The 26,363-nt window shown below is 42.8% G+C and overlaps 1 protein-coding gene across 3 annotated transcripts in view; it reads right to left on the bottom strand.

Annotated features, from left to right (window-relative positions):
- Positions 1–1,588: 1,588 nt before the first annotated feature.
- The window catches only part of GRAP2 (GRB2 related adaptor protein 2), a 109,429-nt gene continuing 84,654 nt past the window's right edge, over positions 1,589–26,363 (bottom strand). For 2 of the 3 annotated variants that reach the window (XM_030480391.1, XM_030480390.1), the window contains exons 3-9: positions 16,642–16,744; positions 13,365–13,456; positions 10,611–10,730; positions 8,787–8,955; positions 7,031–7,162; positions 4,754–4,870; positions 1,589–2,805 (exon numbers count right to left, since the gene is read on the bottom strand). In XM_030480391.1, the coding sequence (XP_030336251.1) occupies positions 2,626–2,805; positions 4,754–4,870; positions 7,031–7,162; positions 8,787–8,955; positions 10,611–10,730; positions 13,365–13,456; positions 16,642–16,719 (888 nt within the window). In that variant the 5' untranslated portion in view covers positions 16,720–16,744 and the 3' untranslated portion in view covers positions 1,589–2,625. Of the gene's footprint in view, positions 2,806–4,753; positions 4,871–7,030; positions 7,163–8,786; positions 8,956–10,610; positions 10,731–13,364; positions 13,457–16,641; positions 16,852–26,363 lie in introns of those variants that run through there. The other variant, XM_030480392.1, reaches the window with a different exon arrangement.

The raw sequence follows: 26,363 nt of genomic DNA, 5'->3' as shown, positions 1-26,363 counted from the left end.
TAGTGCTGGCTCTGCTGTCGGGAGCAGTTAAGGACAAAAGCAGAGGCAAGCAAGACTGGGTATTGCAACCAAAGCTTGGCCAGCTGCACGAGGCAGTGCAGAACATGGCACTAGTATAGTTATCACAGACGCCACGACACCTTTGCCTCCTAGTAATTTTGCTGTCATTAGGTGCTGCTCATAATGGGAAATCATGATTTTACTGTGGTTCTGGGTATGTTGTCCATAATTAGCGTGCAGTCCTTCAATGCTAATTACTTTAAGTATTAATTCCTTAAACATCAATTAAAAAATCACGTGAAAATTTACCTCTTCCTCAAACGAATCATGAGTTAACATTGGGGTACTTACAATGTACTACTTAGATGTGCTTAATTAGTTAATCTCTGTAAAGGGGTTTCAAATGTGTGAAGAGCTATCAAACTGCTAAGTGCATTATCTTCAATTAATTTTGTGCAACTACATCTTCACTACCAAGAGGGTCTTTAGAGTGCTGAGGAAAGGAAAAGTAGACATTGCTTCCAATTTTAAAGTAACTAATAAAAAAAAAAAATTGAAAGATGATTTGACATGGTGGGAATAATTGTGAACATACCATTTCTTCTGTTTCAGCCAGACTTGAATATGAAAGATTCATAATTCATATCCCTCCTCTGCCTTTTCTGGTCTCTGGTTTCTTTGCTTCCATCTTCCCCTGGTCTTAATCCTCTCTCACTGAATATTAACCCTCTCTCTTCCAAATTTGATATTGCCTTAGTAAAAAACAAACAAACAAACAAAATTAAAAAAGAGTGAATCACAACAAAACACTTTTCAAACTGTGGAGTCAGTGTCACTGAGTTTACACCCTTACACCAATGCAATAACAAGGTAGTTTGTTCCAAAAGAAGCCTCATGGACTTCACTTCAAAAGGAGATGCTAAAGGTCCATGACAGAGCTCCTGCCAGAGAACAGGACCAAATCCAGCCCAGGAAGTCATATGCCATCTCTCCATTCCACCAATGGGGATAAGCTCTTATCCCCAAAGATAAGAGCTTTCAAAGTGTTCCGTTCTATTTAGAGCTTATATGCTTTGTTAATTATTCTCATTTTACTTCACCCATGAATAATTTGCTTTTAGTAGAATCGTCTCAAAAATTTGACAATGGATTTTTTCTGCTAATACTCTGTCTAGCTGGCAGCTTTATTTAGGCCAGCTACATTGAATTGGACTTTACCAAGAACCTATTTCCTGGATTATTTTTCTCCTACTGGGACTAACAAAAGGTAAGAACATTTTTCTTGCTGGGTCTGATATTTTTTAGAGTTTTTCACTTGCCTTTTCTTTCTTTCCCACAACTGATAAATAAACACTTCCTTGCTGACTGTCAAGGTCCCACAGGTTGTGAAAAATTCAGGCAGCTTGTTTAATATCAACTTGCCTGAGAAGTGGTTATGCAGCAGTGTCTCCTTCACAGGGTTTGGACCATTTTAAATGTGCATTTGCAGTATATTTGTATCACATCTGGCATTCACTCAGCAATGTTTTGAAAACCTGTTCATTTCCCTTATTTCATTCAAAAGAAACTGGAACAGAGAACAGACTGCTTGATGGCCACAAATTTATTCTCTGCACACTGTAAAGTAACAGCTTAACCTGTTGGACGAGGCATTTTACTAGCAAGTCAGAGTTGTGTACAGTGATCCTGAACACCCCACGTTCTCAGGGAAAGAACTTCTGCCACCAAATCTCTTCAACCCCTCCCCAGTTCAGTTTCATAAAAGGAACTAGTGAAGGATATTCAATCCAGTGGACGTTAATTCAGCTGAAGGGCCTGACCTGCTCTAACCAGGATGTCTAACACAAGCATAGGTACCTCAGAGAGCAGCTTGAAAATGGGACAAATTGTTGTTATGAGGTGCAGAAAGTAGAGCAGGACTATCAGAAGAAGAAAAGAAAGCAGCTTTTCACTCTCCCATATCTTCACCACTGGTTTGTTTGTACAAAAGCTTACAGGATCCTTTCTCTTCATCTAGTATATCCATACAGTCCACACCCACAGAAAGTACTACAGGAGTAAGCCAGAAACTATTTAGAAAAGTCAAGGTTGCCTTGCACCTCAACCTAAGACCCCCCTCATTTTCCTTCCCTACCCAAAGGATTAATGTGGTTATCAGTGATCGTTTCATTCACTTGGGCATTCCTCCTGCCTCTGAAAGAAAGGCAAAGTAGAGCCTTAAGAGACTCCGAGTGCTATCAGATTTGAAAGGAAGAGGTAGGGATACCTAAATACTGAAGCCTGACTTGTCTGAGGTGCATTTCCACAGAACAAACCTAACTGCGGGAAGTTAACAATACTTAGCTAAAGAAGTGACAGGACAGGGAGGATACAACAAGGTCTCAATGAACAGTCCAGGATTTTTGCTCCCTACCCTTCATGGATGTGAAAAATAGAGGAAAAAAAATCCTATCCTCTTTTAAGAGTTCCCTTTCATACCAACATTTCCAAGGATCAATTGCCAATAAATTAAGACAAAACCAAAACCACCATTTGTCCTGAGGGCAAGGGAGGATGCACTCCCTCTCTGTCCATGTCATGTCAGAAAAGCAGCTCCAGTATGGCCCTCTGGGGCATTCTTTGCCCTCACAGGAGCACCGGTGTGACATAGTTGGCAGGAAAGAGACCCAGTTCCCCACGGAGACGTCCTTTCCACCATGACGGGTTGGAGCTGTCCAGGACCTCTAAGATGTCTCCAGTGCGGAAGCCCAGCTCGTCATGCTCCACAGCATCAAAGTCATACAAGGCACGGACCCATAGTGTTCTCTGGAAAGGAGATAGAAACAGACAGGAAACAATGAGCCAGAACTCTTAAAGATCATCCTCCTGTCACCCGTCTTATGCCCCAGTACATATGTTCACTGAGAGAGGACAAACCATACGGAAATTAAGGCAATTAAACCATGAAGTGGCCAAGATGCCAGGAAGGAGGAATGAATTTACTGGTATACCCAAGGGATGATGCTTGGCTCCTCAGCAGCCTCGCTGCATTCATGGGTATTTGCGCCATAAGGTGAAAAGTCAGGCTGAGAGCAGGTCCTTAGAAAATAGAGTTCACGTGGCTCCTCCACCCTGTAAGATCAGCTGTAGTAGCCATGTTTGAAGCCAGGTATGGGAACACAGAGAGCTGCTCCTGCCTGAGTCCTGCTGGGCTCTATACTATCAGTGAATTGCTCTACACAGTGAGGTGGTGCTGGTACAGATGTAGAAATGTGTCCTCAGCCAGCAGAGGACTATGAGGGATACATCAAGAGAACCAGCACACAGGCTAGTCTAGCGAACATTGTAAAGAATGATACTTGCTCTTTCAGGCACTTCTGGGGCACAGGGGAGGGTCTTAAACCTTCTTTGGGCTCTCCCCAAGGTCAGTCCTCTGAGATCAAAAGGATTTAGGAACTGTTTGGATGTATCAGTTTATTTCAGGTTTGCACTTTTATGAGCACTATGGTCAGATTTTTTTCTTATAAGAACTTCATTGTAAGAAACTTTGCAGTCAATCTCCCATTTTGACTGGAAATCAGGTTTTAAAGGACATAGCGTCTTCTTTTCTGGGAAACTGTTGACACCCACACCATGGGGCATGGACAATTTGGGAGATATATTTTGTGGGCACAAGATGAAGAGATCTGTTAGTAGACAGACTAACTTTTGCTAAATCTTCCATTCAGGGCCCTGCTTAGACATGGCTCCTAGTTATTTGGCTGGACATAAAGACCTTCCTATAATTGGATTTGTGGCTTCTAGATCACTGATGTGGTATAGTAGGCAAAGGCACATTCTTATTCATTGCCACAGCCTCTGAGGGATAAAAGCCATTATATTTTGAGCTGGATTATAATAAAGATTTGGGACTTTTGCCAAAAGAAAACGTGTCCCTTTTTCCCAGTTTGTTCCAAATTTCCTGATCCAGTCTGTCCTCTTTCACTCATACGTGAGAAAGGTCTGCTGTCCTTCCCTTCTGTCCTTGGATCTAGATTCTCTGGTTGTTCTGGGCTGTACATTTCCTCAAGGAAGAGGAACGTGCCTTAGGTCACACTCTTAGGAGCTGATGGAGAAATCTTTGTAGTTGGCAGTGAAATCATGGGCTGTGGCAAAGAAAGATGCCATGCTTTCTGAATTTGCAGAGCAGGTGCTTGCTTAAGGACAGCTGCCAGGTGTGGATCCAGGTAGGGGAGCAGTCTCAGATGCCTGCAGACATATCTGGATATGCCTACATCCACTGTGCTAAGAGGCTCTGACAGATAAGGGTGCCAGGAAGGTGAGTCCCACTTTGATGGCATAGTAGGTCCAAAAGATTGTGCCAGGTAGCGACTAGTAGAACTGAGTGACGACAGGTCTTCTCAGGGCTGAAGCAAAAGTAGTGGAAGAGACAGTGTGACTACAAGTGCATTGCAAGACAGAAGGAGCACTGTAGCATGGGACAGTTTCATGAAGCAACTCTCCATAGGACTTAAAATAAGACTGGTCTTGAGAGCAATTCTAGGACTATGCTCATATAACACCCTAGGCCTACCCTCAGAGTGCCCCAAAAGCAGATTCAAGTGGCTGGAATAGAGTCTTGAGACTCAGAAACATCCTCTAAGATACGTCCCAACAGGCTTAATACACTATTCCTTATGCAACCTCTGTGCAGGTGACATTGTCCAAAAGAGTTGGCCATTGCTAAGAGACCCATTGAATTGGGCAGATGGGGCCTTCCAGGTACATCACCTACCGGTGTCTGCTGATAGGTGTCTGTGTGTCTCCATTGCATAGCTGCTGCGCTTCCTTGGCTGTGGTCCCTTAGCCCGTGCAGCCCATCTTTCCTGTCCAGACTTCCACCATATCTATCCTAGAAAGAAAACAGCAAGAGAAAAGTCATATATATACTGAGACATATAAATGAGGGGCTTCCAGAGTCGTCGGTGGCCAGGGAGTCAGGGTCCAACCCTCAAGTAAATCATCTTAGATATCTGCTTCCCTGTGCTGTAGTCCTGCAAGCAATGCTCCTCATTGAAGAGGTCACCTTAGGCTGTTCTATTTTGTATTTTTCTTTTTAGAAGTTGAAAGTTAAGTGTCCTCAGCTGTGTTCCACAGCTGCTGTGAAAAGTGGTCAGAGAGGGGCTTTTTTGGCCTCTGGAACTTTTGGGGAAAACCTAAGGCTGTTGTAACTCACAGGTGAAAAACCACGCTTGCCAAGGGGATTTTTGCCAATCTGGAGTAATTATGCCCCAGTCCTGCCCACTCCTTGCTCTTCCTCTGTCCCATATACTGATGGAATGGCAGCAATGCTGATGCAGTTAACTCTATATCTGACGACTCATTACGTTACTTTTCTTGGGCTGCTCCATGCTGTAAAGTGCAGGGAGCAAGCCTGAGAATCCAGTAGCCCAATTAACCAAAAAAGAGACAAAATCAGGTTCAAAGAAAAGAAGCCATAGGATCACACATCTTAAGTCATATCAACACAGATGAGCCCAGAAAGATGGAGAGAGGAAGCAGACAACATCTAGGGAGCAAGTTCTCTTTTGTGTGCACAACTGAGAGGTGCTGAGTGTCTTCATCCCTCCATGCCCTTAGTGAATACACTAAGCTTTTTTGTATGATAATGGTGTGACAGAATCTGTTATCATGTTAGTTCAGGTTGCAGCAGCGCTTCAGTGACACAGGGCCTCATCAGCTGTGTCAACAGAGGGAGGGAAGAACAACAGCTTGTGCTTGCTGTTGCTTGTAAACAGCTTTTGTTCTCTTCATCTTGCTGCTTCCTTTCTTGCACCTACTCTTCCAAAACCTCCCTTGGTCTCACTTTTGCCTTCATCAGCCTAAAAGATTGCTGAGGCTGCCTGAGACTGGAGCACAATTTGCGCCTCACCTGTCCCTGGCAGAAAGTGAGTGAACTCCATCTGCCTTTGCAGCTGCAAGACTTACTACATGGACACTTCACTCCTATAGTGTTTCTGCTCCATTATCAAATGTGACTCATGCATAGCATGTGCTCCAAAGAGTGCAGGCCCTCAGCTTTGTCAGAAGCTGTATTATTCCATCAGCAGTCACCCGACAGGCAGCACAGCTTGTCTGATGAGAAAACAGCCATTTCACAATTGTCCCTGGCCTTGCTATGTGGGAGCTCTCATGCTTTATGGGAGATGCTTTTGGGTTTCTTCCCTTCAGTAGGACAAGTCTTCTCCTTGGATGATGCTAAATGTCTCTAGCCAGAGACACGAGCCAACTCTATGAAAACTATTTCCCATAACATTAGTCAGGAAGAACTTTGAAGAGAGCACCAGCTACTGCAGTTGTCCTCTCCATTCCTACGCAAGCGTAAGGAAAAAAGAAACCTCATACATCAGGGATGCAACATGACGAAAGTGTGCAGAATGGGCACAGGATAGAGAGGAGGAATGTTCTGAAGAAACCAAACTCTCCTAGGGTTACCATAGTTATTTTTCATCCCTGTGATGTGTTTTGTGGTGCTTGTATGTCAGTAGCATAACTCAGAAAAAAAGAAACAGGCAGCAAGGTTTCATTTATCTGACAAACTAGAGACAAGTTCCTAAAACTATATATGTGTGTGCTTGCAAGATTTGAGAGTGGTTTTCTGCACTCTCACTGGATGATACTTTACGTCCTTTCCTAAGCAAAGCAAAACCATGACACCAGTCCTTGTTTTCCAGTTTTTGGGATGGAGCCCCAAAAACTCCCTAGGAGTACTCCCAGGTTCACAGTGAAAGGGCCACTGTATACTGACTTCTATTTTTTACTGGTTTGTCAATCACTCACAAATTACAGGACTAAATGAAAGCCCATATATTTATTACACACCAAAGGAGCTCCCCAGACAACACCATCTTCACTGCTACTCCCATATGAAGACCTAACTGACTCTTCTTCCTAAAGCAGGTTCAGGTTGTCAGATTTCTGACAAACTGACTATTCACTTGCTACCAAGCAATTAAGGCCAATGTTTCATGTGCCAGGGATTGACGTTCCAGCCTCTCATTCCTGGTAGTACCTGTTGCTGCTGCGGTATGGGGATAGGATGTTCTACATATCTCTTGGATATAGAAGAATGATCTTCTCCAGCTGCTCCACCCAGGTGGAATCCTTCCCGGCTCATCCGTTCTAGGCTACCACCATGCCTCTCCTGATGGAATAAAAATCACAGAAGTGAGGTCAGGTTTTGCTTCCAACCACATCCTTGACTGAATCATTGTACACTGATCACGACCACTACCCTCTACCTTGGAGGTTCTTCCAAATGAAAGATCCTGCCCCTCTGAACAGAAGGATAATTCAGGAATCCTGTATTTTACATCTTTGTCATAGCCATTCTCCATCTGAAGACAAGGTAGCAATGGGAGATCCTGGGCTGAAAATGTGGCCCATCACACAGCCAAGCTCTTCTTGAAAATACAGCCCTTAGACTTCATTTGTCTCTGCGCTGAAATCTGTATATTGCTATCATTTTGTCATATGGCTGTAGCATTTAGAAATTTGAATTGTGAACAGAAACCCCACTGTGACAAGTGCTAAACATACCCTGCTGAGCCCATCACCATAACAAATGTACAGAGTGTTTGCCAAAGCAAACTTGACTCCTGTTCTTTCATTTGCCTGTCTGCATCTCAGAGCAAATGCTGTTCTCTTTCCCTTCCTGCTCACAGTCAGCCCAAACAGGTTGTTTTACTGATATACATGCATACACTCTTCCTTTCTCTTTCCCCAGACAATCCTTCGCTGTGATGTCTTTCTCATAGGTTCCATAGCCTCTATTTTATACCTTACTAATTCATTTTTAAAGCTCTGCATAAGCGGACTAGAAGGAAACAACAACACAAGCCCCTTCTTCAGATTGAAAAATGTAACATCACTCTTCTGGAGTCAGCAAGAATGACCCACATGTAGCCTATAAAACTTTACTGCTGCAGTCAGCGAGTCATGTACTTTCTGCCCTGCCTCTACCTGCACATCCTGCTAATTTAATACCAGAATCTGTTTCCCAGTAAAGCAGGACTTTGCTTTTTGCAGTGACCAGACATGTTCACTCCCAGTACAGTGCGTGCAATGCATGGCAGTCTCTACTATGTCATTTGCTTGTTCCCCTGGCACAAAACGAGGCATTCATCAGAATGGAATTTCCCTGCTTTCTCAAACAAATACTACATCTCCCCTGAATAAGCACAGCTTGTTCTTCTCAGCAGTACTTTTCAGTTCCTACCAGTCACTGCTCCAGGTTCTGCCCTCGGTTCCTCCACAGTCTTTACTGTGTTCGCTTGGTAACAGAAGATGGATGATTCTTCTGAGTAGACAAACTTCCAACTGTAATATCAGCTGTATTCTGGGTGCATTAAAGGACATGAGGAAACCAGACTCAAATTCTTCTGACACAACCTACCAGTCAGCTGTGTAGTTGCCCTTACGAAATCTAGGCATTTCAATAAGGTAAGTCCTCTTTCCCTTGGATGCGTATGGTGTCTTAGAATTTCAGCTCTGGGGCCTTAGCACAGCTTTAGCAAAGCATCTCTGTGCAGATTTACAGCACTGCCTGTTGCTATCCAAAACAGAATCAGAAAATTCTACTCAATTATATAACCGCACCTACTACTGAATCAACTAAAAATCCATGTTTTAGGGCCCACCAGTGTAGGGACATGACTGGGTTTCTAAGGACAGAGTCTCTCCCCTGACACTGAGACATTGTCATGGGCTGAGTTCCTTCCACAGAAAGGTTTCTTACTGAGAAACTACTAAGGATAGTTTGTGTTTACCTTCTCTTCTCGGTTGTTGTCCCTCAGGAAGATCTGCTTCTGCCTGGAGATGGAAGTTGTCCTGTAGTAGTCCACCAGCTTGTTTAGTGAGTGGAATTTCTCTGTCCACAAGTAATAGTTACCCTTTGAATCCCTCATCACTTTGAAGTGTTGCACATCATCTTCATGCCTGGATCCAATTCGAAAAGTAAGAGATCATCAACCAGATTGCACTTCCATTGTTTTTGAAGAAGTCTTTTCCAGAAGGGTACCAAAACTTCTTGCTTGGGCAAATCTAGACTTCTGGAAAGTAAAGTAGTGGCAGTCCTTGGGTGTATTGGACCTAGCTGTGGCTCTGTATTTCAAAAGACTCATCAAGTTACAAACATGGAGTGCTTCAGAGCTGCCCAGTCACAAAGCACTATCAGAACAAAGTATAAGGTTTTAAAGCCTCTCCTTTGAAATAAAGGCCGGAGGAGCTTTCAGAGCCACAAATAGCTAATAGCTTTATTTCATACTCTGTATGGGAGACAAAAGTGCAGTTGTAGTCTACCCACTAGCCTCTGCGGGTTCCTGTTAACATCCTGTTAACAGTCTGCACTGACTTCACACCACGGGCGTCACCACTACATGCAGACACAGTCATATGAAGCTATACACTGAGTTTTATAATTACATAATACCTAGTGTAATATCATTACTACTGGTCAGTCTTCCTACCCCCCCAAAAAACCAAAACCCAAACCAAAAAAAAAAAAAAAAAAAAAAAAAAAAAAAAAAAAAGGAATTATTACCTGCACATCCTGGTAATTTAATACCAGGAACTCAAAACATGCATTTCAGAGGCTACATCTGCACAAATAAACTGAATGGAGACCAGGCAGGGACAGAGTGCTATCCTGGAGTGCTACAGTCACACAAGCTGTTAAAGTGCTAGCATGGTTTTGGTCCAAACCAAAAGCCCTCCCCTACATAGTGCTGGGCCATGGTTAGGGGGACAGAATGGACAAGGAACTGTTCACAGTGAATTGCTTGAATACAGCTGTTCTGTTCTGTGGGGTGAAGAGGTTTAGCCATATGCGTCAGAGCTCTGCCATGCTGCTTGACCTCAGGGCCAGAGAAAGACCCTGACTGTACTTTGTTTATTGGTACTTACTGGTGTAAATGTAACCAGAATGTTTTCCTGCATTCCTCACAGATAGTTTTTGAGCTCCCTGAATTAGAAAGTGCACACTGCTTGGAAAAACACATTGCTAATCACTAATTTAAAACTGGTTATCAATTGTTAGATTGAAAATTAGGAAACTGACCATTATTTGAGAGCTTGGCTTTGAAGCAAATGCTCTGAGAAGGGCCAGGCTACAATAAGTTGCTGAAATGTAGCTGGGCTGCAAGCAACTAAAAGCCATTCCTGTCCAATGGCTGTTTAGTGACCTGTGGGAAACAAGTTAACAATTTAATAGTAATCTCTTAATGGTACTACTGGAATTCTTGGGTTCAGTAACCAGAGCTGTCAGGGAATTAAAACAAATGGAAGGCACATGTTTTGCACTGTGGGATATGTCCTATGTACCACTCTGCTTTGCTGCAGCTCTTTCAGAGAAGCAGGTCACCAGGGGATGCAGCTTTGGAATGGGGCATTCACTGTGTCACTTGAAAAGAGGCAGAAACATTTGGGAATCAGATGCCTAATTTGTTCTCATTCACAACACAGCAGCACTGCCAGTGACTGGCAGCACGCAGACTTCCCGAGAGGCTATGCCACATTAGGAATCCTGTCAAGAGGAGACTAGGGACATCATTAAACTGGAAAAGAAGCAGGGAAATGCTGTGAGCAGCAGATACCTGACAGAGATGGAGAAGTCACCGTGAGAATTCTGACTGGCTCGCACGATGAAGGAGCCAACTCCTTTGCTCATGAGGATGTTCTCTGCTTCGTGGCGGGATATCCTCTCATCAAACCAGCTGTCAAGTGGGAAAAATCATGGAGACATGAATAAGGAATGTGAATTAAGGCGAGGAACAAAAGAAGTTGAGGATAAGGAGAACGTGAATAAGCAGGGTGGAGAAAAGACGAAACAAAAGGATCAGAGGAGCCCACAGGACTACTCCCCTGTACATGCTAAGGTATAGGGTTTTGATGGGCGCAGGCCATTTTCTTTGAGCAGTAAAAACACATAGATGCAAAGAGAACAACGTAAGCTTTGGCCTGCTAAGAAGCAACACTCAGCTGAAACTGTAATTACAGGCACAGTACAGTAAGGTGTTAGTCAAAGACACTTTAAATTACAAATGTGTATGTATATATACACACACAATTCTCAAACATACATCAAATTGTTTTAGGTAAACTGATTAAAATTACTGGACTGTGATGGATATATTGCAAGGGACACACATAAATTTTTAGCAGAAGCAAGCCATGAAAATTTTAGTACTAATAAATTGGTTCCTGCAAGAGTTATAATACCACAAAATCCCAGAAACACAGAATACATAAGCATACTTATGTAAATTTAGACAAACAATAGTATAAGGCACTGGAGTAATAATAAGAAAGTCACCATAAATAGTAAAATAATACAGCATCAATAGGATTTTTTCAGTAGAAAAGAAATCATCATGTACACTTATATATGTCCATTCCACAGCTAATAAGATTTACAATCTGCAGTCTTCTGCTCTTATGTAATGCTTCACTGCCTGTATTGCATTCAAATTAAGGACTGATAGTTTCATAAGATGTGTCATTTCCACTTTTGAGTTTCATTATACTTCTCTTTACTATCGCCACAGTTTACTTATGTATCATATAATCATAGAATGGGTTGGGTTGGACTTTAAGATTAAGGTTGGACTTTAAGATCATCTAGTTCCAACCCCCCTGCCATGGGCAGGGACACCTCACACTAGACCATGTCACCCAAGCCTCTGTCCAACGTGGCCTTGAACACTGCGAGGGATGAAGCATTTACCACTTCTTTGGGCAACCTATTCCAGTGCCTCACCACCCCTCACAGTCAAAAACTTCTTTCTTATATCAAACCCAAAGTTCCCCTGTTTAAGTTTAAACCCATTACCCCTCGTCATATCGCTTGATGAAGAGTCCCTCTCCAGCATCCATCATTAGCAAAGGGAAATCAGACTTTAATCAGCATTGATAACTGGTATCAATAATAACTTGACAAGAGAAAGATGAGAAAAAATGGCCCATCAAAACCAGGAGACTGCTTTCTTCCCTATATCTGGTTCTATCTAGCATCTGGCCTGAACTGCTTTAAAGTGCAGACTTGCTATTCTTACAAAAGTGTCAAAGTGGAAGTATTTCTTCACAGCTCTTGCACAGAAAAAGCATCATGAGAAAAATGTGTGTGAAAAAAGAAGCTGCTAGTGTCCCTGCATGATGCTGCAGCCCTGTGAAAGAGCGAACACGAACAACTGACTTGGGCGATCTCATCCCCCTGAGGCTCTAAAGTACAAGCCCATATTTGCACAGCAGACTAATAATATCCTTCAGTTCAGCCAAACAGGCTGGTTTATGTACAAAAAGGACAGTAAGTGCCACCTCCAAAGGGGACACTTACTTGTACCCTCAAAATCCCTGTAACTCCCAGTTCAGCTGCTCAGGGCACCAGTGTGTTACTGCTCTCAGTACTGCGCTTGGTGCATGCTCTGCCTTTTTGCTCCTGAAATGCTGCAGCACTTTTTCAAAGGAGGACAATAAGAGCGGCTTCAGGGAGCATTTCTGCCAACTGAAAGGAAAAGGTTGTAAAAATGCCATGCATTATCACATTTCTGGCACAGGGCAGGACAGCATGTTTAATATGTGTTTAAACACCTATCAGTCCTTTCTAAAAGCACAGTTCCATCTACTCAGTGGGAAGAAGTGAAGGTATGCCTGTCCTCTGCGCTACGTCTGGGTGTGCAGTCACGACGCGTGGTGAAGGGTGCTTGTGTGTCTGTGTGTGTGTCTTCATGTGCGTGGGAGCAGGGCGGCATGTCTGGTCTATCATCTCTGTCAATCCATGAGTAACACCAGCTGTCACATTTCATGTAGCATTGCACTGACCTCTAGTGTATCGAGAGAAACTCACATACGCTTTCCGGGGGGTGGGAATGCGGATGGCAGGGTGCGGAAAGGGAGTTAATGTCCTTAGGAGTCGAGGGGGGAGGGAGGGAGTTACATTTTATAATTCATTTCAGAGAGGTCTCTTGCTCTTCCTTTTGTGTTCAGCCTCTGTCTCTGTTGCCAAGACTTCACATAGTGACTGTTCTCGTCTTTGAGGAGGTCTAAATGCAGGTCCTGCCACACCGCAGTGACATCCCTCTGAGCAACAATAACAAAGTAGTCACTGGAGAGTGATGGAGAGCACCAAGAGCCATTCAGCTTTGAAAGAACAGAGGATGCTTCAGGGTAGAAATGAGGTGAACTGGCAGAACTGCAGATAGCATTATGGCAATCCTTGCCAGCCTTAAATTGCAGTATGTTATAACCAGGGCTTCCTCTATCATGTCTTCCTCTGTGCATGCATGCACACATGCTCTTGACTGCATGCTGTGGAAATGTGAAGTAGTGACGCACTGGTCTGTGACACTTACGGGGGAACGTGAAAATCAATGAAGTTCTTAGGAACATAGCCCTCTTGACTTCTGAGCTCAGCCTTGTACCAGTCTTCCTGGGAGCTCAAAACCTGCAATGGAGAGATGGATGGAATAAACGTCTCTCCTGAGAAAGGCAAAAGTAATCAAGAGTCTGGCAGAAACCTAGAATGTCTTCTAAGAATAGAAGAGGACTCCACATACCCTCTACTTCCCACCCACCATGCAGCAAGGTTAGTAGCTGATGACCTCTTCAGAGTGAACAAAGCAATAGAGAAAGCCAAGTAGAATTAGACAGATTGCTTGTTAACTTCATCCCTTCATCTGAATGCCTGTCCAGGTGGCTGGGGATGCCGTCTACATGTCTCTGATGTCTGTGAAATGGAGAAATTCAGCTCTGAAGGATTTAATAGGGGTTTAAGGAGTTCTCTGTGCTGGTTTTACTTGTTGATACTGGAGCGCCTCAGTTTCACAAGGGAGGAAAAAAAATTTTGTGAAAAGTCCTCTGACACGTATGGGTATGGAGTGATATACAGCTGTATCTCTGCGTGTGTGCGTTATGACTGCACAGCTGTTACTGTGTGCTCTCACATGCCATTTTGCAGGAGATTATTCAGTGGGTTAAGTCTTCAGCTGCCCTGAGCTTTGCCAAGGTAGATAAGGAGGCAAAAGGTATTTTAAAGCCACTATTACAATTACGAGATTGTAGGAGTGCATGAAGCCAGTCCTCAGTACACACTGGAGCAGCTTCAAGTGTGCTTATATTAATGTCGACTCTAATGGTCCTTAGAGACCGCACTGCTGAGCAGGGACTGCCCAGATTCACTGTTCCCTGGCTGATGGCCCCGATACACCCCGAAGCCAGAGGAGAGAGGACAGGAATACAACTACATTGTGATTCTACATTGTGATTTGCAAATGTTTTGGGTTTTGGTGTTTTGTTTGACATTCCAACTCCTGGGACAGAATTCCGCTTTATGAAATAGAACATGTTTCTGTTCTCTCTGGTTTTGGAGAGGAGCCTGAAAGCGTGAGCTATGATAGTTTTAAAAGGAGAAAGCAAGTGGAAAAGACTTAATTTAAAATCTATTGTTAACAATAATAGTACTTGTTTTGTGAGCTAATCTTGAATTTTTGGGAGCCTAACCACATTCTAACTGCCTAGTGTTGGAACCAGGATGTTACTGTCTCTGGGAATGATTCTCCATAGCCTTGTTTGCCACATAGGTCTTTTTTATACATTTGGATACTGAAAGGTTGGGGAATAGAAAGCTGTGGAGTTTCCTGCTTATTAATCTTTCCCCATCCGTGAGTGCCAGATTAAGGCTCTTTTTTGCTGCCGTGGCCAACTACAGATGATAGCTACACCCTGATCATGCTCAGGCTCTGCTCTGTTGGCAGCAAGGTTTCCAGAAAGACCCACCTGCTGGTTCTTGGTGCAGGGCTGGCAGGTTTCTCTCTGTGTGTCATCCTCTCAGAGAAGGATGTGGGGGGCCTGAGAGGATGGATTTCCTCCTGTCACTGCTGGTTGAGGGCCTCATGTTTCCTGTTTTCTAATCTCTACATCAATACTGTTCATCTTATCTCCTTTATAAATCAGAAAAGACAGCTGGCAGGTTGTGCAGGCAGCAGGAGGGGGCTCATGACAGGGTATGAATGTATGTGTGCATATGCTAGAAGAGAGATGTTAGGCTAATTTACTGCTACTATGGCTTGGGTGGCAACGGTGTTATTTTGTTTACCTCAAGGATGTTAAAGCAGGAGACAGTCTGACTTTTCTGCTAGTGAAGTCTCTGTGGCAACTAATAAGAATACCAATTTGTCGTGTTGATTGGCATTTTTCATCAGTAGCTTCCAAAGTACTTTGAAAGGAAGCTCTAGCCTACAATGATTTTACAGGAAGGGAAACTGAGGAACAGAAAGGTGATCTGGACAACACTATCACCCCAGCCAGGGACTAGATGGAAGTCTCCTGAGGATAGTCTCCTGAGGAAGAAGATATCCGGTAAATATCACGGGACAGTAGAGACATGGGGACTACTTTTGCCCTAAGGAGGAATTAGGAACGAGTGTTCAGCTAGACTGAAAAGTCAAAGATTTCTCCAGAACCTTCTCATAACCCCTTGGAAAAAGCTGGTATTTTTTTCTTAATGAGTTCTGGGTGCCATCGGCTTTGTCGAAGCTTCAAATATTAAAAGGCCAATAAAATAAAAAATGGTAGTGATGGAAGAGACAAGGCTGAGACCCAGTATCTGCTTATTAGCTGGAATAGCTGGGACCATACAGGAAGGGTCCTGTACGCTCCCTGGCCAAACAGGGGTTTAGATCATATTGCTGTACATCATCCTTTCAGACACTGGAGGTGTGAAGTCCTTAGAGAAGAGTTACAGAATAGAATCATAGAATGGTTAGAGTTGGTGGTTATATTCAATAGTATTCAATGGTTGTATTCAGGCATTTTCAACCTAAACAGGACAGCTATACTGGGACCAAGAAGTGGATTCAATAATGAGGGTGGAGGAGTGTGTGGCTTCATCTGTGGGACTTTGTTAGGGTTAACAAGAACTGTCCTACCATAACACATGCAAATCAACTTTAAGGAGACTCTATCATGCTCTGCATTGTATATGATCAACCCTACTTCAGCCATTCCCCCACTGCTAAATTCCTGCAAGGGTATATATAATGTTATTAGCCCAGAACCTCTTAAACTTTTCCATTAAGTGTGTAACAGACTGTCTCGTGGACTTCCATTTGCAATTGCCTAAAATCCCTGTGGCAACTAACAGTAATTACTTACAGTGAGAAGTTAGATATAAGTTCTATAATGCATGATAACTATCTTTTAAATAGTTTAAGACCTGGAGGTAAAGAAGACAGCAATCCCTCCGGACCACACACATCCTGCCTGCCTTTAGACATAGTAAATGTAGTCGTCCTAGACTGCCTATATAGTCAATGAAAACAGACAGGACCCTCAAAATCTGTCTACTGAAGAACTGGATTTCTGCCCCAGCAAAGGTACTTAGCCTTTCCTGCTGAGTGCTGGAGGACTGCAGGGCAGCTAAATCCATGGTTTCTGGACTTAAAATCAAGTGAAGTGGACACAGACTCAAGTGACCTGGGAATTGTTGGTTGACTTATAGCAAGCCCCATGGGAGACAAGTATCCTGCATTTTTATCCCAGATTATAGGCGTCTTCACCTGTTTTGTCAAGGAAAATGGAAGCACAGAAAGATCTGTCAGTACTCTCAGAAATGCCTGGGGCTGCACTTACCTTCAGCATATCGCCAGCCTGGAAGCTCAACTCATCCTCTCCAGAAGCACTGAAATCAAACTTGGCGATGGCTTCCATGCTATGTCTTGGTGGCAGAGCAAAGCTGGAAGAAGTAAATGCTCATCAACATCAGCTGGGACTGCTGAGTCTAGCCTCTAGATAGCTTATAGGCAATGCTGTGGTTTGTACATGGATGAGCATGCACCAATCTTTGGTAGACATTAGTTACTAGACAGGGAAAGACATTAGCAACTAAAAGAGATGGCATGTCTAAGAGGCTATAATTAGCTCAAGTCAGTAGTTGAAACAACTTATTGTGCATGCTTATTCCAACAGATCTCTTTGTAGCAATCTCATGGAGAAGTTTGCACACATCACCCAAATAAGCTGGTAGCAGGGAAAAACTTTCTGTATAGACCAACCAGTACTCTGTCACAGTTCCAAGTAACGCAAATGACTGTCATGCAACAGAAGAATGCATTTCTCTCTACAGTGACTTACTCTTTATCTCAAGAGTAAGACGAATTGTGGACAAAATGAAAAAAAAACAAACCCAAAAACAAACCAACAACTTTTTTTCTTCAACAAGGGCCACAATACTGAAGGTTGAAAGAATCTTTTGTCTGATGGCTTAGCATGGACGACCACAACTTAGCATGGACTTTCCACAACTTGGAAAAACTGTTTGCAGAAAGGCTGTATTTCCTTACTTTAGAGCAGGCAGAGAGTGAAACTGTAGCACTGACAAATTTAAGGCATGCAGTTACCCTACCTCAGTGTTGGAACCCAGGAGTCTGAAATGTACCAGCCAGCCTGCAAACCAAAGCCTGCTTTTCATCAGCAGAGCAGATGTGGCAGGGGAAGTAGCAACGTAAGCTTCGCTTCTTCACCACTTCCTGCTTATGTAACTCAGATGTATCCCAGCAGGACCACTTCTATAATCAAGAGAGTTACCGATTTCCTATGGCTGGATCACAGATCCTGCAACCCAGTGGTGAGGCTGCCAGTGGCAACACAAGAAATAGCGTAGTGCAACACTAAGCAAGTGCACTGCTGGTAGATGCTCTTGCAACCTGACTTGTGAAGATTGTCAGACAGCCCCAATGTAAGAGTAATTTTTATGGTTACTAAACTAGGTTCATCTGGGACAAATTATCCTGAAGCCAAAGATTCCATTACCTAACCTCGCCCCTCACAAAGACACCCAGACTTTACAGCTTGAGAAGTGCCAACTTGCCTCATCCAAAGCATTCTTAACCAGAAAGCCCTAGAAAGAAACTGTATGAATAACTCTAGTTAGGGAGCTATTTCTTGTCTCCTGTTAGAACTGAGACAAGATCCCCAAAATATAAAGTGCTCATACTGAGCAAGCTCCAAAATTATGCCACTTTAAAATCAACAGGTGACTGTAATTCTCTGTGATACCTGCTATAAGCTTCATTTGACGCACAACCCAAGGATTTAATTACATGTGTACCAAGGATCCACGGCCAAGCTCTGGTACAGTGCAACTTGACTCAAACTGCTGGGAATGAGCTGGGAGAAAGTCTTCGGGGCAAAAATTATAGACAGAGGTAGGGCTGTTGAGACAGCACCAGCAGTAGCCCAGGGATTCAAGTGGAGAACACCAACATGGAAAGAGATATGAAAAACAAAACCACAGGAGGTTTAGTTGGGACAGTCAGTCTAGCTGAGGACCAATCACAAGTCATTGGGATCACTGAGCTGTCAGTGCATCAGTCCTGACCCAGCTGGTGGTAGATGGCAACCATGGAGGCTGACTCTTCCCTCCAGACTGATGCCTGCCTTATCAGCAAAGACTCTTTGGGCGCCTTTACACAAATAAGAAGTATGCTAATGCCTAATATTTCATTAAATCCTAGCTAGCATCTGTGTGTGTTAACTGTATGAAGCAGTTATTTATTGGCTAAGTTGTCTGGTTTTTGCTTGCAGAGTCCCTTTGCACTAGACTAAAAATGCCCAGATAAAGTGATCCACAAGAGGGGCCATAACATCACTGGAGGTTAGTTCTGAGATTTGTTACTCTCATTTTTAACTATAAAAAGATCTTCACATGCTTCCTATTGGATTGTTAGCACCCTCTTTATTGCTGCTTAGAGGTGAATTTGTATTCTTGTGCCTGACGTGAGCTATGCGGCACCAAAGCAAATATTTTAGCAGTCCATAGACAGATCTGCTCATTCAGCATGAACCTGTCCTACAGCAATTGGGGTTGTTTCAGTGTTGGGGCCTCCCATGTACATTGGAGTACATAGCTTAGTATTGATCTGCTACACAGCTGCTATTCCAGCCCACTGCCTTAGGTTTTTGTCAATATTCATCAATACTGAACTATAACACCCTATGTTTTACCAACATGCTTTATTCTCAGTGTTCAGCTTTCCAGCTATTCTAAACATTTTCACCCCCTTTTCTCTCTGTCGATCTACTGATGCTCTTTAATTCTTACTTCGGATACCTCTTCAGATTTGCAAGTATAGCGTAGTTTCGTCCTCTGATTGCCCTGCTCTTATTCCAGGCATCGGCGTAACTCTGCAGATGCAACTCAGGCCTGATCTGAGAACTGTCCTCTATACTTGCACTGACATTTTTGGAGCTTCAGCCTATAACCTCCCACAGCCAGCGTGAGCCTCTTGCATGCTAATGGAGCACATGGGTATTAAATCAAAAAGGAATTAACCATTGAGGGATCTAGTTAAACAATGATACTCTTTCATGGATAAGAACTGAAGAAAAAGACTAAGGGAGAATTACTTTAATGAGGGATGTTTTCCAGTGTTTTATCTTGTAGCTGTGGGCTGCTGCAGAGAGATCAGAGCCAAGAGTGCAGATGAATCCTGGAACTCCCAAGAGCAGAGCATTAATCCCAGCTTGAGGAAAAAAAAACCCATCACACTTAAAAACAATAAACTGTTTAAATACAAATCCTGTCTTTGATTTTTGCCCCTTGGTCACAGAAGAGACAGTGTGAGTTCTCTCTGCAGGGGGCAAGAGGGGAGAGAGCCTTTCATTTTTCAATATCCCAAACGTTACAAGATGCTATCGGAGATGTGACCCCCTCAAAAGGAGAGGGGTTTGTGAAACAGTTAAAATCTCCTTTCTTACCTCCTTTTCAATTTTGGTGATCCCAACCTTGGGGAGAAACCAGGAGACAGATATCTCTTCAAACAACCTAACACATGGATTAAATGTGCTTTTCATTGCTAGTGGCTGGATTTAGAAGTGACTCAAATACCGTACACAGCGTTGGCTGTGTTGATAAATCAGCAATGCAGTAATGCTGTGGCCTTAAGCTCTTCCCGCACCAACTACTAAAGCAACACTAGCCAATAATCCTGTCTTTGAACTCCAGCCTACCACTTTTCATCACCTGAGCTTCAAACCAGTTCTGTTTTTCTGATCCTGTTCCTCCCTCCATCTGTAACTCGAGAATCCTCACACTGCATGGGTCAGCACTGGGGCCTCATGAAAACTGCCCTGCCAGGGCCCATTCTTTCCCTCTCTGCATGTGCGTGACTTCGAGCACCACCTGATGACAGAGACAGACAGGAATTTTTTCATTATTGTCATAACTTACATTCCTCAAGCACCTTTTATCCCAAAGGACAACACTGCAGTTTGCAGACAGAGCCAGATTGCACTTTTAACTGCCCGGTTCAACTCCTTTTAGCTTTTGAGTAACCAATGACAGCTTTAGACTGTGCATCATGCTCTGCGTGAAAATCACCTTTTACAGAGTTTACCATGAAGCCTCTGCAATGTTCAAAGGAGGATTTTTCAGCTGAGTGTGAATTGACCAGTACCCTCCATTTTGTGCTGGCTTTCTGCATGGAGGGGAATTTTCTCTGTGGTTCCCCACTGTAATGAGGCGGATCCAATGGGCACAAGGCTGCTGCAATTCTGTGGGACTGATGCAGAAGATTCATAAAAGGAGAAGTGAAAAGCAGAATGGCTTTGAGAACACAAAGTAGGTGTATAAGTTTGGCAGAATGCCATTCCCTAAGCAAGAACATCAGCATCTCTCTTTTGATGAAAAGAGCCAAGGCCTAAATCATGTCAGCAAGCAACACAGTCTGACAGCAGCATCCCAAAGAGTTTAACACCATTACCCTACACCAATTTGGGTCAAAATTCAGCAATAACAATGCCAGGGAAGGTCACCACCTGTGAAGAGTTTACTACTCAGGGACTGCTCAGGCTCAGCCCTGCTCAATCTCATAAATTATCATCACAGAAGGAGGGCATAGTTGCAACAACATGCCTACTTAAAAGAGCCATGTGAACAGAAGTTTTTATGCCTGCAGCACGCACATCTCTAGTCTGCAGCTCCATCCAGTGAGGTTTTTCATCAAGATATACAGCACAAGCTGCTGTGTCTTTGTTTGGCTCTGTAAGAACCACCTGTTGGACTGACGAGTAACCAGGGACTGAATTCAACCCTGAACATCTGTACAGAAACTCCAGATGACATATCAGCAGAAACAATGAAGAAGGGACTCACTATCTAGAAAAGCTGTGGCAGATAAAAGCTTTGTTTTCACCAGCTAAGCCACATACAAGTGGCATGGGAATATTCCATTCCAAAAACACAAACCTCTTACTATGGAGTTAACAGTGCAGCTCCACTGACTGTCAGCGATAAGATGGTAAAATTTATAAGGGACAACAAGTCACTAAACTGCTCAGCACTGTCGCTTTTAAGTTTTGGCTATCCTGTCATCCAGAGCAATGCAACAAACAAACTTTCAGGACTTTCTAACCAACAGCAGTTGGTAAGAAATGCCCCAGACTAGGATGGTGCTTAATCTCCCTGAAGAACCTGGGTCTGCTGTGCTACTTCCAATCATGACAGAGCAGAGCTGTGCAGCACCATGGGAAGCCTGTGCAACAGCAGCCCCAAAAAGAGTAGCCCGACACTGCGCAGTATTGTGCGAATATAAAATCACGAATCTTTGCTGTGCTGGAAGGGTCAGTGTGGAGAACTAGGGTGGGGGGAAGCACCTCCTTCTGTTTGCCCACCTCCTCCCTCAGTTTCCAGCTGTTCGGATTTGGCTGAGGCACAGCAATTTGTCCTGCAAAAGCACTGCCCTGTTGTTGAAGGTAATGAACAAGATGGCACTGGGTTCTCATGCTCTTCCTCTACCATGCAGTACTTCATCTCTCCTTCCAACACCCCCTTTGCTCCTTAGTACCTTTCCCACACAGCTCCCCCTACCCAAGTCTCAGAGCCACACTCACTCCATACCTTGTAGCAGCTCTCCTTTCCTCTGGCACTTTGGTAGAAAGCAGGAGGTTCATTAACATCTAAGGGAAGGAAGAGAAGGAGAGCTCAGCCTGTAACAGGCTCCTCCCTGCAGTGACAGTGTGCCACATCAGTAATGCGTCCACGTGTGCGGACGAGGACAGCCAGGAGTGGGCATGGGGACAGAGGCAGAGGCACAGAATAGTGTTTCTCATAGGACAGAGTGGGGTACGGACAATTATCAGTCTCTAATGTTGGAAATACTTGGTACACCCCATATTTAAAATGATGATGTCAGTTCAAAAGGACCTGCTCTTGCTGCTGCCTCAGCCCAGGCTGGTTTAACAGCTGCGTAAAGGAGGGCACTGTCCCGTAAAAAGCGCAAGTTCTACCCAAATAAGGAAAACAGAAAAGAGAACAGATCTGTTAAACGAGTTAAATGAGAAACCGTAATAAGTCCGTTGAAAAGCATATCTTGAGGAACAAGTGGCTGGAGACATAAAAACATGTTATAAAATTTTTTCAAAGACAACAGAAGCAGGAAGCCTGCCAGAGTGTCTGTAGGGTTGACAGATGATTGAGATGTAAAAAGAGTGCTCAAAGAAGATAAGGATGAAGCACAAAAGCTAAATGAATTCTCTGCATCTATGTATCTTCTGTAAGGATGTAAGGAGATCCCCACACTTGGGTATTCTTGGCAGAGAAGAGCGAGGAGAACTGTCTCAAGCTGAAGAACTGGAAGACAAGGTTTAAGGACAAACCAGTAAATGAACACGAGTAAATCTAAGGCTTCAATATGTTAGAAATCTTGACTGGAATCTAAACTGAACATGAAATAGTAAAGGCTGAGCAATTAAACTGTGGCATACAATGAAAGACCTAACCCAGCCTCGGCACTAGCAGAAAAAGCAGCAAATGCAGTGCCAGTGTTTGAAAAGCATTTTGAGGGGATGCAGGGGGCACAACATCTAACTTCTGCATGTCTGAAATTGCTAGAAACAATAATAAAGAAACGAATTACTGGCCATAAGAGAGAAATAACATAGCAATTGCCCCTCGGATAGCTTTTGTAGAAGGAAGCCATAATGCACAAATCTGATTGAGTCCTTTGAAGGAGCTGAGTATGTGGATATAGGTGATCACTTGATATAAAACATGTATTTCTAAATTGTTTGTGATGAAATGTCTCACTCAAGACTCTTAAAAAACCTCCTAAGCTCTCAAAGAATAAGAGGGAACGTCTTATAGAGGATTAACAACTGATTAAAAGTTAGGAAACAACTTCATTGAGCTGTTCAACATATTTCATAATGATCTGGGAAAAATGAAGTGACAAAACTTACTGATGAGAAAAAAAAATCACGGTAATAAAAATTAAAACTGATCACAAAGACTTGCAGATGGTTTTCAAAATACTGTTGAAATGCAAGATGAATCTCAGTGCGGATGACTGCTAAGTAATGGACATGGGAAGAAACAACCTTAACTATATGAACACAGCAATGAAATTAAAAGTAGCAATTCCCACTCAGGAAAGATACCTCTGAGTTGTTGTGGATAGTTCCAAAGTGTCAGCTCAGTGGATGTGAAAAAGGCAGGTTTGGAAATGTCAGGAAAGCGATAGAGAACAAACCAGAAAGCAACATCATGTCACTGTACAAATCCCTGGGGCATCTGTTTGACTACTTGTAACTTGAAGTCAGCAGCTATAGTTCTCACCCCTCCATCTCAAAAATGGGGACAGTAGCATTAGAAACAGCAGAGAGAAAGTAGTTAACAATGACCAAAGAATGGAAAATTTCTGAACAAGGACCAAATTAAACAGAATAAGATGCTTCACCCCAGAAAAAAAAAAGAAAGTTGACAGGGAGTAAATGGAAAATCAGTGAGAATAGAAAATAATGAAAATCATAGAAAAGGCAAGCAGGAAATTTTTGTCCATCATTTCTCATAACATAAGCACTAAGAGCTCATTCTCAAGAGTGTCAGGATTAGGGAGGCCCTAGTGGAAGAAGCTTCACTGTGTACTTGCCTTGTTCTAACTCCTTTCCCAAACTGGTGCTGATGGGCACAGCATCATGGACTGTGTGGAACTGTAATCTGACATGATTCATCCTTTCTTAGGAACCACAGTACTTCACAAAAATCGCCACAATGTGCTAGTCTAAGACAATCAGTCCTGCAGCAGACAGTGGCAGTGTTCCCCTGCACCCATCACCCTTTGCGGAGGCAATAATCTCCCTAGAATACCTGTTAGTTAGAACAGGCTGTAAATTATGAAGCACTCAAACCAGTGATGGGTAGAAACAATGAGAATTCCCTCTGAAGAGGATAATTCCCAATATATTTTGCTGAAAAAAATATACAAGTGCAGAAAGCAGGGAGGTATAAGAAGAGGTATAAGCAGCTAGCCCTCGTCATGTTGTGAGAGGTTTTGCATGTGGCTATCACTGTACACGTCAAGAATATAAACTTCTGTACGGGCAGGTGGGACACCAATCCTCACAAGCTTCTTGGGTTTAAGCTGTGTTCATTATCATGCTTTGTGAATGGCCTGACACATTACATTACACATTACAATGACCTATTTTATCTTCTTCTACCATGATGTGATCTAATGGGCCCCCCAGCTAGAGCGCTGCTGTAAGCTGTCACTCATGCTTGCTGCCTGACAATGTCACAAAACATTGTCTGACTCCTGTTATGTATCCAGAAGTATTCCATGATAATATTAAATCTATTTAATGTCGAGCCATAAAAGACATGGCTTTCTATACCTTAAACAAAACACTCAATAGTGGCAAGCCCCAACAATAAGAATGGATAGGAAATAGGATAGGATAGGAAATAACTCTTTTCTTTCTTCTCCATTTCTATTTACTCCTCCTGTCACAGGTATGGTAGCATGTTAACTTCCTCATGATGTGGAATACATGTGTCACAGCTTGTTGAAAAATATGAAGAAACATCCAGATACCTCAGTCACAATTAATGGAAACAAACCTTATGGGAAGGGCATTAGATTCCATGCTTCCATGTTTTAGCCAATCTCTATTAGACAACTGGATAAAGCCCAACCCAGGCAGACAGGTTATTCCACATCTACCTGCTGCATACTTCTTATGTCATCATCTACTACTGGCAAAATCTAGATGGCATAGCTGAACTATGGCTATGATAGAGTCCGGGAAACCCTGGAATAAAAAAGCTTGATGCAGATAAACTTACACCTGCTTTGACACTTAGGTGACTGACCCCCAATAGATGTCTCTGCAAACATCTCTGTAGGATGATACCTAAGAATACCTTGTCTAAAAAAATTTTTAGTAATTTCTTGCTGGGCTGGAATTTTCAAGACAAAATACTTTTTCCAAGGTGTTTTATTCACTTCAGTTTCTATCTGGGAAGCATGGGAGTAGCCAGAAAGAAAATAAAAGGGAAAAGAAAAAAAGATAAGAAAAGGGAAAAGAAAAAAAAGGTAAGAAAAGGAAAAAGGAAAAAGGAAAAGGAAAATGAAAAAGGAAAAGGAAAAAGGAAAATGAAAAAGGAAAATGAAAAAGGAAAATGAAAAAGGAAAATGAAAAAGGAAAATGAAAAAGGAAAATGAAAAAGGAAAATGAAAAAGGAAAAGGAAAAAGGAAAAGGAAAAGGAAAAGGAAAAGGAAAAAGGAAAAGGAAAAGGGAAAAGGAAAAAGGAAAAGGAAAAAGGAAAAGGAAAAAGGAAAAAGGAAAAGGAAAAAGGAAAAGGAAAAAGGAAAAGGAAAAAGGAAAAGGAAAAAGGAAAAAGGAAAAGGAAAAAGGAAAAGGAAAAAGGAAAAGGAAAAAGGAAAAGGAAAAGGAAAAGGAAAAAGGAAAAGGAAAAAGGAAAAGGAAAAAGGAAAAGGAAAAAGGAAAAGGAAAAAGGGTTGTTTCCAATCAAATACATAAATCAAATATTTAGCCTGCTCTGAATTGTTTGGGTTGAAAATATATGAAATATTAAGTGGTTATATTTCATTTGTCCTCAATTTAAACTACTTCCCTGTGTTCTTAATTAGTTTGCCTCCAGAAAGTATCATTGCCAACAAGGGAACAGAAGTCAAAGTGTAGAAACAAAGGAAATTTCAATTGTTATATTTTGTTGTAAGCAATAACTCAGCATCTGTGGATTCAGGAGTATCAGGGCTATAAATTCACATACAGCTGAATGTTATGAATGGAAGCTGTCTGGTCTTTCCTGATCTCCCATCTATTCATGTTCCCACATTCAGACATGCTCCATATACAGCAATTCATCCTCTCTTGCCACTTTGCTTTCCGCAAACAGCTGCTCAGGCTGTCCACAGTGACAGGTCATTAGTGGACAGTTATTTCTTTCAGGACTGAGTGCACCAGAGTGGCAGTGCTATAAAAGCTTCTCTGCAGAGCTCCATGAACTGATCCGGGCAGAGCTCTGTCCCAGTTTACTATGGTTCCTGTT

The sequence above is a fragment of the Strigops habroptila genome, chromosome 3 (assembly GCF_004027225.2).
Source record: "Strigops habroptila isolate Jane chromosome 3, bStrHab1.2.pri, whole genome shotgun sequence".
NCBI lineage: Eukaryota > Metazoa > Chordata > Aves > Psittaciformes > Psittacidae > Strigops > Strigops habroptila.
Note: the sequence above shows the minus strand (reverse complement) of the source record. Positions and strands in the feature narration are given on the sequence as shown.